Source organism: Montipora capricornis, chromosome 13 (genome assembly GCF_036669925.1).
Source record: "Montipora capricornis isolate CH-2021 chromosome 13, ASM3666992v2, whole genome shotgun sequence".
In the NCBI taxonomy this organism is placed as follows: Eukaryota; Metazoa; Cnidaria; class Anthozoa; order Scleractinia; family Acroporidae; genus Montipora; species Montipora capricornis.
In genome coordinates this window covers 37,435,002-37,447,800 of record NC_090895.1, presented here as the reverse complement: position 1 = coordinate 37,447,800, position 12,799 = coordinate 37,435,002, and the positions used below count along the sequence as shown (strand labels likewise).

At 39.1% G+C, this 12,799-nt stretch overlaps 1 protein-coding gene and 2 long non-coding RNA genes across 3 annotated transcripts in view; 1 reads left to right on the top strand and 2 right to left on the bottom strand.

Moving 5' to 3' along the window:
- The window catches only part of LOC138030208 (uncharacterized), a 21,553-nt gene extending 20,503 nt beyond the window's left edge, over window positions 1-1,050 (bottom strand). The window contains exon 1 of the long non-coding RNA XR_011128049.1: window positions 832-1,050. This is a non-coding gene — a long non-coding RNA (uncharacterized lncRNA). The remainder of the gene's footprint in view (window positions 1-831) is intronic.
- Window positions 1,051-1,355: 305 nt separating this feature from the next.
- Window positions 1,356-4,577, top strand: LOC138028619 (uncharacterized). Its single transcript, XR_011127697.1, has 2 exons — window positions 1,356-1,436; window positions 3,060-4,577. It is a non-coding gene; the product is annotated as an uncharacterized lncRNA (long non-coding RNA).
- Window positions 4,578-4,713: 136 nt separating this feature from the next.
- Window positions 4,714-11,956, bottom strand: LOC138028618 (intestine-specific homeobox-like). Its single transcript, XM_068876216.1, has 3 exons — window positions 11,563-11,956; window positions 8,438-8,610; window positions 4,714-5,641 (listed from the first exon to the last, which is right to left on the bottom strand). The coding sequence occupies exons 1-3, from the start codon at window positions 11,825-11,827 to the stop codon at window positions 5,333-5,335; spliced, it is 747 nt and encodes a 248-aa protein (XP_068732317.1). The 5' UTR covers window positions 11,828-11,956; the 3' UTR covers window positions 4,714-5,332.
- Between the last annotated feature and the right edge of the window lie 843 nt (window positions 11,957-12,799).

Genomic DNA, 12,799 nt, shown 5'->3' with positions numbered 1-12,799 from the left:
ATTTCCCTACCCCCTAGAGGCGTAATTATGGCGTAATCTCGCGTAATTGTCCTAGTAATTTCCCCATATGTCCCCACTATCCCCGGGGGTCGGGGGGTGGGGGAAACAAATGACTAGTGCATTATTTGCTTTAATTTTTAAGTGTCCAAGTGCTCAGATTTTAAACAAAATTAAATAAAACAATGATAATTTATTCCATTCGCACTTATTGGATATGAGGCCGGTTATAGCCAACTTGGCTATTTGCCATCTCGTAGGAGGTTTTGACATAACTTCATCGCTGCCATGTTGGTGGATGAAAACAAAAGATCTCTCATTAGCTTCTTTTTGTTCATCCACCACAAGTCATACATTTCTCTATCATTATTGGTGTCTCTAGAGGTTGGTTGAAAACGTCCTATACCAACGTGCACTCATGGATGAATTGTTTTATGAAATTTTCCATGTGACTTAAGTAGCCATTAAAATGGTGCAAAAATCATTGGGTGGGTGATAGATTTATCTTACCAAAAGAAAAATTAATGCTTGAGTTCGGGTAAACTTCAATAATTTCTCTCTCTCAACTCGATTCCTAACCCTCACCCAACTAACGCCTCCCAAGAATAATATAAGTGGAAATTATGTGGCTGTCGACTACGTAAAAACCATCATGATCATAAAAGTAAACCAGTTTGCAAAACCAGTGCATTCATAATTTAGTAAGTGAGAAGCACAAGGCAATAATTATTAATTCAAACGACATGTAGCTATCTACTCCCCTTGGTTCGACAATCATTAGTTTGTTTTAAAAGTCTTAGGAAGCTAGACAACAAAATAATATTCTGAGCCTACCTGAACGTTGCAATACAAAATGGCGGAGACCATGAATGGGTTCAAATCCATAAAGCAAACCAAGCTTTCTGAGCACAAAAGCGTGACATTTTGGTACTGCAAATCCTTGCGGTTTCAGCGAGTTTCTCAAATGACAACTATCCGCTATGAAACCCAACAAACAGCGATTAAAAAACGGAAACTTCTGTTCTTCGTACACTCAACGCCGCCATGTGCACGAAGATTTGAATATATTTGCATAATATTTACATTAATTATTGTATGTTTAAGGAGAGGGGAGGGTGATGAGACTTTCCGTCGAAAAGACTACAGCAATTAAATATCCCCACCAATAAAATTCTCCCATCTGTTCGTGAGATTTTGCTTTGAATTGTAATTTACGGTGGCCCAACTTATTGATCCATTCTACTAACTATGATCCATTCAACTCGTATCATGCAACTACCCAGTGAGCCCCTGTGTCCATGTTGACAGAAGGGCGTTTCCTGGGTCTTATCAGAATACCTGGACGAGAGGAGTGTGGTGTTTCCATCACCCTGCTGCGTTCCAAGATCTGGGAGGTTAATTTGGCTTTATTTTACGCGGATCAAGCTACAGCTTGTCAGGTATGAAAGCAACTGAACTACTTACCTACCTTCACAATGAGAATCAGAAGGTTATACATACAATCAAAAAGCCATCCGATTTTAAGATATATTTGTATGAAATTTGGCCACGGCAGCAAAGACTATGATTTCGAGATTTGATTTGCAGGATCGAGATTTCCTCCAAACTTTCATTTTTTTACTCGTATGTCACGTAATGAATTCTTTGTTCGTTGGCTTTTAGCATATCTTGAATTGTCATGAACAAGAGATGGGCGTGGGCGCAAAGTGCATCACGCTCGTCTCGCGCTGATGGCGAACATCTTGTCTCCCGTGAAAAGTTCTTCCTCCCTTACAAATTTCATCATAGTATTAACGGGGCGCGAGGGAGTAGCTCTTAACTACCAAACCATTGCTATGGACCCCTTCAAATAGTAATTTCTCGAATTCCTTTAACTCTACAGTTATCCTTTTGGGCCAAGTGTGTTTCTTGTTTGACTCACAACCATATTTGGTAAATAATGTGATCATGCCTACAAATTCAGAGAGTTAACTATGTTTTTCACAAATTTTGTAATGCAATAGTGTGACAACATTCTAACAAAATCTGTAGCATGGATTTTAAAAGAAATTATTTCTCAAAAAAATTATGACGTAGCAAGACCCAGCCCTATGATACACTTTTCAAAATATCAAAACTGAGTTCCATTTTTCTTTGTCCAAATAGAAATTCCATGGTAAAGTTAACAAAAAATGATAGTACAGTTACCATCTTAATAAGAAGAGATTTTGTATATAAATTCACAACAAAACATTGCAATAAAATATTAAACATGCAGGTTTAAAAAAATGGTTTAAAATGGTTTAAAATCGGCAGGTACAAAACACAGGTCACAGGTCACTGTTTTACCAATACAGAAAGTATCCTAAACATTCATAAATGCTAACCTTAGGCCTAATTAGGCACTATTTTTAGGAGAGAAGGAGAAGGTGGGAAGGTTATGTTAAAAGAATTCACAGAGCCCCGAAAGTGATAGTAATACCCAAGAAGAAGAAGAAGAAGACGAAGACGAAGACGAAGACAGAGATTTATGCCAACAATCCAGCATCCTTACTCATGTCTCCTTCTTTCTTTTGGTCTTTCCCAATGTTTTAAATGTCCTTTTAACCCACTGAATCCTAGGATTGAGACTTAAAGATTTTACTCTGTCTAATGCCAGACGATTTTACTCGTCAGTGAAGGGCAGTTTAGGAGTCAATGGAATAACAAGTTATGTCCCCTTTCACCCATTGATTCCTCGGAGGGAGACCGGTACAGGGCTAGCATAGTGAAGAGAGCAGTCACCTGCCACCAACGTGACCCAGGTTCGATTCTCAAGCTTTGCGCATCATGTGGGTTGAGTCTGCTCTTAGAGTTTTTCCCTCTCCTCAAAAAACTAACATTTCATCTGATATGCATTGATTTGTTGATTTCAGTTTACAGTGTCCCTTTGTGCTCCAGTGTAGAAGACCAGTTTAGAAGACTAGACACTTAAATAAAATTCCTTTTTCCTTTCCTTGCCTTAATAGATTTTAGAGTCGACTTTAAGCTTTTCTTTTTGTCATTGTCACTTCAAGAGTTTTTTCTGTCACTTTTCACTCCAGAAACATGCAAACAAGAAAAACAAGGGAATCCCCAATGAAAAAGTCCAAGAAGATAAAGAAACATAATAAAGCAATGTGGTTCAAGTGCTGCACTTGTCGCAAAACATTTAAGTTTCATTCAAAACTTAAAAAACACATGAGAAAACATACAGGTGAGGGTCAACAGCAAAACCAAGTGACTGTGAGGACCACTAAGGCAAGCAAGGCCTTCAAGCCAAGGGAAAGCTACGGCTGTAAACATCATAGGAAACACAGAGGATTACAGCCCTACCTCTGCCATCAGTGCAAAAAAGATTTTGAAACAAAGGCAGAGGCAGCAAGGCAACAATCAAAAAGGGGGACACATGCGCAGAGTGAAACCGTCAGCAAGTTCCTGGAGATATTTAGCTGTACCTCAAAAGGGACCGTGAACCACTTAAAGATGCCATGGCCACATATTAGTGAAAACAGACAATGATTCCTTAGCATTTTCTAATGTTAGCTTAGGGACCATTTTACAGTTGAGTGGTGACACAGCTCTCGTATACTGCCTCTTATAGATCATATTCATAAATGACAGACAATAAATTATTCTTTTGTCTTTGTGCTAATCATCCTCACTAAGCCTTGTTAGCACAAACAAAATTCAAAAGAATGTTTGCTCCAAAGTGAGGCTAGCGAGGATGATTACACAGACTAAAGAATATTTTCTTGACCGCCATTTATGAATATGATCTATTTGGTATTGCAGAAGCTTTTTTCTATTGTTTCTATATGTTTAAATTATTGTTCCTGTTAATTGTTTTGCTTTACCAGGACAAGCTAGATGTGACCTAGTTTTGATCCAAATCTAACTCCTTTTCTGCAGTAAATTCAAAGTAGTTGACATCAGAATATCATGATTTACGTAATAGTAGTTGCAAGCACATGGAATAATAATAAGGCAACATGGTCACACATTACTCACACAACATTTTTGTAGCAGCAAATCAAATTGGTTTCATGAAATTACACAATAGAGCAGGTTTCAAATGACTGTCAAAAGTAACGATTGCAATATCAACCAATGAGAAGGAAAACCAAAACCAATCGAGACTTGCGCGCACGATTTTTCCCGCGCTTTGAGCAAGTCACACTGGGAATTGCTGCGAATTCGGATTGGTTCATTGCGCCGTTTGCACTTGCTGTTATTGGTCGAAGTATTAAATAGTGTTATTTCTTTCAGTTTACGACACTCAATTGAAACCGCTCTAATCACTAAATAACAAATTGCTAGCTACAAATTCGGAGATCTGTATCATAACAAGGTCATCCACTCATAACTAGATAAACTGAGTTGATAAGTTCAGAACCGTAAAATGACTCAGCCATGTTCTGATTGACAGTTAGACTGGATAGCAATTTTCATAATTAGTCAGGCTTTGGTAAGACTAGAAAGGGAATTTGTGCTGCATTATAATGTTGTGAAGAGTTTACATTTTTGTAGTCTGTCGTCATTGTAGCATCATTGTAAGAGTTAAATATATACTGTTAAATGTATACTGTGTTTGTTACAGGGATGGATCTAGGGGGAGGGTGCAGGGGATGCGTACACTCCCCCCCCCCCCCCAAGCTGACCATGTTTCGAGCGTTAGCCCTTCGTCCGAGCGAATCGCTCTGACGAAGGGCTAACGCTCGAAATGTCAGCTTTTAGAATCTCTGTACGGTGGCCAATTTACATTATCAACTCCGTTGATAAAACCAAATTTTTGTATAGTTCAACTCGGATTGGTCAGTAAGTATCAACATGGCACCGACAATACTTGACGAATATCAAACACTCACGAAAAATTTGAACAGAAAGCCCGTTCCTTTCGATCAAAAAGCCATGTTTTTACTCACAAGGTTGTCACAACCATAGGCTGTGACTGCAACATGTTAAATCCCTTTTAACGTACCGGTAAATTGTTTGTAAGTAAATTTCTTAATTAGCTGAAATTTGACAATTCCTTTTTTAGTCAAGCCTACAACAAAACTTGGCTCTGGCTGGCCTTAGCACACCACTATTTTCGTGCACTGAAACACGGAAAATCTAAAACTTTTTAGACATCAAAAACGTTCAAGCCACACATAGATTGGTCAATAATTAATTAATTTTTATAAATTAAAATTTCTTCGGGGGATCCCCTTCGTTCTTTTGAAACATTTCTTCCAGGGTAGTTAATCCCGCTTTTCATGTTTATAAGTTACATTACCACGTAAAAAACTAATCTAATTGCACGATATTAATCAATCTTCAATTTGGAAATTAATATTCAATTTTGTCCGCTCCAGTTGTGATAACGAGCTTTTCGTCTCAAGTCCTCAATACTTGTTTGCTGATGAAAGTGGCGATCATAGTCCACGTGACTTGCGTTGCCTAGGACACTAACGCGGTTGCACATGCAGAGGTGCTCAATGCAGCGCAACCCAAAAGAACCATGGAAAAACGGTGGTAACAAATCTTGCTGCAGATGAGTCACGTGAGTTGGAGGTTTGTAAGTCTGTGACGCAGGTATGACGAAGCCTCGTTGAGTTGGTCCATCTTGGCGCCGGCATTTGGCGCGTCGATTTTGAAACCAGATCTGCAAACAAAGAAACATAAACTAAGCTTATGGCCCTTTTCAATAACATGCGGACTCTAAAATTCAAAGGTCAATCGACAAATGCGTTTTTCGCTACCGTCAATCAAATGCTCGGCGGCTCCTCCCAGCTTCCGACTGTATTGTCTGAGTGTGCTCAACGATTTGATTTGATTACTGTACGCTCGACAATAGTCGGAAGCTTGGAGGAGCTGCCGAACATTTGATTGACGGTAGCGAAAAACCGCATTTGTCTGTTGACCTTTGAATTTAGGAGTCCGCATGTTATTGAAAGGCGCAGTAATTATACGTCCCATGTTTGGGCCTACGTTCTCCTACGTTCGTTTTCCCATCTTTTCTACATTTTTAGTTGCCCAAGCTTTTCTCCGAAACAAGGCGTCATCGAGTCGAAGCCGCTTGTTTTCCCTTTAAGGACGTCACCAGCCTGTACATGCACAATATACCGTTTTAATTTGCTCCTCATTGCCGTGATTATGGGCTTTTGTAAGTTTCATTTGGGCGATGGAAATGTATTTACTCACTGAAGATGATTTTCAAAAGTTCATCGTGGAATAAGAAATCAAATCGGCGCTCATGCGCCCGACTCTCTGTCCCATGCCATAAATTCGTAGTACCTTTTTGATGGGGCTGTCTCAATCTTAATCTTAGGGTGCGTTCGATTGACCGTATTCCGGAATAGGAATACGTGGAATAGAAGTTAGAAATCTTTCGTTTTTAAGGAGATTTGCATCAAAATTGTCAAACACCTGCTAAAATGCTATTTTAAACATATATTTTTTTATCCTTGTTGCTTCAAAACGCCAAACATGCCGTTTTAAATCATCACTCCACGGATTCTTATTCCGGAATAGGGTCAATCGAACGCGCCCTTAATCTCAGTCATTATCCTTTATCGTTATTCGTTATCGCTACCTTTATCCTTATCGTTATTGTTATATTAAAATTGCCTAATGGTACAACTTTCACTAAGTAAGGAAACGTCACAGAAAAGATAAGACAAAAAAGGCAAGGTCACACGCTAACACCAATCCGGTGTGGCCAACAGATCATGCATGCGCACAACCATTTCACCCGGTCAATTAGCAGCCATGGACATCTGTTTCGGCCTTGCTGGGCCTTATCAAAATGGCGTAACTAACGTACCAGGTGGGTGATTTAGGAACCTAATAAGTGGCAGCTTCACAGAAAAGATGCAGTACGATTAGCTAACAAGTGGACCTTATACATGCATTGGATAACATGAACTGACAACAAGCCGTTAAGATTAAAGAAAACACAATGGCTGTTCTTGCTGAGAGTCGGAGTCTCGCGGATGTTACAACTGTTTGTAGCGTAGGCCAATCAAATTATTCCCCTCCTCAAGTTCTTGTTCCCACTAAGAGCCCATAACTAGGAAGGACAACTTTATTGTATTTGTGGAAGGGCGTTTTTACAGACCGAATTATTTTTAGACTGATTTTCCCGCGAAACCAGACCTTTCCAGTTAATCACACCTAGTCTTGCCTGAAAATTATTTCTCATGAGGTTGAGAATGTTCACTCGTGCAAGCCAAATCTTATTTAAGAACTCGTCTAAAAATAGCTTGATTTGTGAAAATACCGTTACCTCGACCTCGCATTGGAGCTGCACGCTAATCAGTTTTGGACTCCTGTTCCAGCCCATAAGTTTTACCTTTTCCCTGTGTTTTATTCTTACACTTCTACGTCTGTTTAAAATTACGAATTGCAATAAACTGTGTGATATTGCACACAACCGTGGACAATACTCTGGTCGGTGTACTTTGGATCAAACTGCCTTGATCTGATCGGCGAAATTACAAATTGAGACAATAAATATTTTGAGGAAGAGCCGATACAACGTCTAAAAGGACTATCGCTTTTCATTTTTATGTCATGCAACCATTATTCATATGCATCTCACTAAAAGATAGAGCGACTTTCATATCTGCGGGTCTAAAACACAGGTCACATTCCACAGGTCACTCGTAGCAGGTCATTGTTTTACCTTTTGGAAAGTAACCCTAACCCTCAATTTGGCTAACCCTAGGCCTAAGGTTGGTTTTTAGGCCTAGGGTTAGCCAAATTGAGGGTTTTTGGATTACTTTCAGAAACGTAAAACAATGCCCTCCAAAGAGTGACCTATGTTTCAGACCCGCCGCTGTCATATGACCTTGAAATATAACGTAACGTTAACGTAAAAACAGAACGCAAACAAAAATGCAAAACATGATTTAATTGGCTTATCGAACAAAAACAAACGAGCGCGAAGTTTCATTGGCTTAGCGAACGAGGATGCCAACAACGTCATCTCCCTATGGAAATCTCTGGAAAATTTCGCTTTGACGTCATTTGAAATGCAGTAATGTGATTGGGCAATCGAACTGTTTGCTGCCCATATTACGAGTTTCCTTGGCGGGAATAAGAAGAAGCCAAACATTGGTCCATGAAACAAATTGCGAACACTTTTTCAAGGTCATTCGGAAGTCGCTCTAACGAAACGAAAGACGTCTTAATTCTCTTTCTTATCGGCTATTATTGGTGACTCCTCGTTAATACGAAGTGCCTCAGTGTTTTCAATGTCGTCGTGCTCGGGTTGGATAAATCTCTCTTTCTTACCACTTTTACAAACACAGAAGATGGCAATATTGATTCCTGCACAAGTACAGTTTCACATTAGAGCCATTATATTGCGACCTCACAACACCAGCTTTCGCAAAACTGAACTCACTATAAAGACTGCGTAACAGTTTTCGTCAATAAACTGAAATAATTATTATACCTGAACTCTTGCTTCTGATAGGCCCATTCTCTTGGCCAATGCCTCCCTCTTTGAAGTATCGGGGTAGTGGGTTTGATCAAATAATTGTTCAAGCTCTTTCAACTGTTCTCTTGTAAAATTCTTCCTGTTTCGCGGAGGCTTGCAGCGTTGAACACGCTTAGAGAGCGGTTCATCTGTAAAGGAACAAGGCCGGCCGGAAATGATTTAGAATTTCAGCTACTACCTTAAAGGAACTGTTTCACGAAGTTTAGCAAAATCCAGTGACTAGGAACTGACTGGCAGCTAAGTCTAGCGAAACCTAACTATAACTACAGTCTGTACTTGAAACATTGGCCGTATTTATACTTGAGAACGTCTTAGACGTCTTAGACGACTAGTATAAAAGCGGGAAATAAGGTGGACGCATTAAACGTCAGACGAATTAAATGTCTCGAGTAAAGTGCGTCTAAATAATAATAATAATAATAATAATAATAATAATAATAATAATAATAATAATAATAATAATAATACAGTATTTATGTAGCGCCATTTCCAGCGATGTCCATGCGATGGCGCTTTACAGTACATGTTTAAAGCACTAACCTAAAACACAACATTAAGGAAGGTTGAATAAATGACAACAGCAAATACAAAAGGAGGAAGGAATGGGCAAAACTGGAGGAGATTAAAATGGATTGCAATTGGGTGTTTGAAAACTCTTCGGTCTAACAGTTTTTCAAGGTTTATCTCTGTTTTTTTCGTGTGCTCGACAGGCATTTTTTTGTCAGCCAGCCTTGATTTGTGTCGTTTAAAAGTAATTTCTGGGTTAACGTTAAAATGCATAGCGAATAAGAGCGAGTAATCCGTAAAAACACACAAAATGAACTGCATTGCCGTGACACAGGTTCTTTGATCGAGTACGCGCCTTAGCAATTTCCGTTTGGTCCGGCGTCAGTGTCTTTCAGCCAGTTTAAATTGAAAGCGCTTAAAACATTTTGATCCCAAAAATTAAATTCGAAAACAACCATCAGTGCACATTTTAAAGAAAATACTGGTCCTACAACATGTTTTCAACTAAGATATATAGGAAAAAGCGGGAAAAAAGCAAAATTTCAAGAGTTAAAACGTACTCCTTCTGAATTTGCAGAGGAAACTGATTTAGAACGTCAAAAATCAGTTGGGTCTTCGGCCCTCTGCATGCGGCCCACTTTTTCAGATGATGTGGTTTGATCCCATCGGTATGTTTCAAAGGTAAACTTTGAAAGTTACGAAACGCGCAATTATTTTTGCTTCTTATCTGAAAAATACGGTTTGGATCATATCATTTCTTTTTTCTAAAACAAGCGGATTCAGTGAGTTTTACCAAATGCCTTCCAGAAAGGTAGCGCATGCCTACAATATGCTTTTGATGTAGTATTCCGCATACTGAGGCTTTACATGAAATTCGCTTGCGGTCGGAACCTTATCTTGTTCAGTTAAGGCCTGTGGGAGCTATTAAACTTCTTCCTACCTTGAAGATTTACTGGCCTATGAAAGTGACAAATGAAGAGATAAGATTCAGTCAAGACGAATATGGAAGAGATCACTCAGCAGATAAAACGTAGACGCTGGAAACTGAATGGGCATGTGCTGAGGAAAAGTGCGAATGAGAACACGAGGATAGCCTTAACATGGACCCCAGAAGGAAAACGAAGGAGACATGGCGAAGAACGGTAGAGAGAGGACGAGGTGAACTTGGGTTCAAAGGTTGCAGAAGCCGGTAGTTGTGCGAAAGACCGAGAAGCTTGCAGAGAGAGAACGCAAGGCCCTATTTCCCTCAGTGGGAAAAGGACAAGATGATGATGACCTTCATTACGCCAATTACCTCTCAGTCAATGTAGTAATGATGTAATTAGACGAGTTGCTGAATTTGTTTTCGCAGACGAAGTTAAGTTTCAGGTTTTCAAGGCCAAGGTAAAACCGGCTTTGTTGCTGGTTTTGGTTGAAAACTAAAAAACCTTATCGTACACGAGGCCAAGGTTAAGAAAAGAAAAACAGATTTCTATCAAAGTTAAATATAGAATCAGGAAATTCAACGCCTTTATTCCCTGCGTATCCGAGAAACTCTAAAGGTCTTAAAAGGTAGCAATATTTTTTGCTCCTACTAAAACGCTTCTGAAAGGTTCCTAGGCTGTAGTTTCTTGTTAAATTAATGTTACTTCGCTAGGACATTATGTATCTACAGAAATCGTTATTCTAGAGTGGCCCTTTTTTTTTCGCCGGAGGCGTCACGGTTTAAATGGTAGATGTAGTTGGTTTGTGGTTCGCGAAAAGTCACGATTCGTTTTCGTCCCATGACTGCTTTACATCAAACTCTTTGAGACATCTTTTAATGCCTCATCCTTAATTGGATTGATTGCGAAAACGACTCATTTGTGATCTTCGCTCTACTTATATATTTTGATATAGTCCGACTATAACCAAACCATTGATGCTAAACTTAACCTTACTGGTTTTGCAAGACCGACAGAATCTGGTAAACTTCAGTACATATTTTATAGATCACCTTTTTCCTACATTCCTCCATGAAATAACAATCAAAGAAAATCAACAGATATAACTGATTTAATCTGTTGATTCCGCAAGAGCTTTCCGAATAAGTTCTTCATCTTGTAGACAAATTTTAGTTTTTGTTTTTCAATTTAGCAATACGGCACTATTGAGTTTCCTCGTGCAAGGGAAACGTAGCATATCAGAACGGCCCGGCTGATCCTATAACAAAACGCAAAACACAACGAGAGAACTCTGTTTAAAACAAAAAATTATCATCATTTAGAAAACACAAACCGTTAGGTAATAAAGCTGAAAACCATTCTGTAAACAACCGGCAATAAATTCATTACTTAAAATAAAAGTAATAAGGGGAAATAAATTCGTTAAAATTAACGTTTCGGAAGTTCTGTGTAATTGACATGATTTTGCAAGCAAGTTTCAAAGATATTATTAATCTCTCTGCTAGACTCGTTTGGGATTCAGCCTAACCCCCGAAAAATTGTATTACAAGCATAAACTAGACAGCACTTTCCTTGAGGCTGTTGAGGCTATCTTCAAACTAGAACTCAATCATAGAAAGTCATTGTTCTTAAAGTCAACGCCTGTCTTACCTTCGAAATGCGGAAAGTCATGCTTGCTTCCACTGACAACATGAACAATGTTGCTTGGCTGTGGCTCGCTGCCGTGATCAATTATCCCTTGTCTGTCCCTTAAGATCTCGTCGATGCTAAATGGTAGCAAATTCGAAGTTGATGTAGTTGAAGGCATGTAGTCTTTTCGGCTTTTATCTGCGGCACTGAAAGTGTCTGGTCTTAATGGACAAACTTCCAGCTTTCCGTCCTCAAAACTCGATACAAAAGCGGCTAAGCCTTCCATAAAGTCTAATTATGCCTACTTACAGAGTTAATTGCCGCATTATCGCTGAAAAGTAATTGATTGTGTAGGATTTACATGCGAAAATTTGCAGGCATTCAATCTAACACTTGGTCAGAGTTGGACGCATGCCGCATTCTGCACCAGCGGGGATGACATGGTTAATAAAACACACAGGAATAACAAAGATATTAGTTCTTAAGGATTGTTAATTAAAAGCTCATCACTGATTAATCAACGTTATTATTTGGCTTATTAGTGACAGTTTATTAGGCTAAACTTTTGCCCCCCGCGAGCCAGCTTTTGTACATTGATGACCTCGCGCGGCGCACCACAAAACGCTAGAAAAAATTATTTCAAACATTATTAAACTTAGAATGTCAAGCTGCGATTTGTCGCAGGCTAGATGAGAATACTGTGTGCCTTTATTTCAGTACAGGAAAAATCAAACTGTCTCTTTCACGCTGGGAAGATTATTTCCTCGTTAATTAAGTTTTTCCACTGCTGTCAAGAGCTTTGATAAGTGGTTCACGCCTTTGATAATACGTTTTCACCAACGCAACCGCTTGGAAAGATGTTTAAATGGATTTTCTCACAAAAGTAATATATTTCTGTGTCATTCTAATCGCAATGCGCAGTAACTCTAATTCAAATCGTTCTTTTGGTCATAAACGTTCAGCTTTCCTATAAATCAATTAAAATACCTACTGGTGCACAATACCCTTTGCCCTGCAGAGTCAGTATTAATTGCGCCCCTTCGTTACAATTCACCGACAACCGTTTCATTGTGGCAATAGATTTTCCAAATTCAAAGCTCTCTCTGGAGTTCTTGTAAACAAATTTGGGTTGTTAATAATGCAAACAAGAGCTGTCTTTTTGGTTTTGGCAAAAATTTGTCCGAAAGATTGCGATCGACGAGAGACCCGCCCAATTTTTTCGTGGTGGATCGTGGCTTGTAAAATCTTGACATCTCAA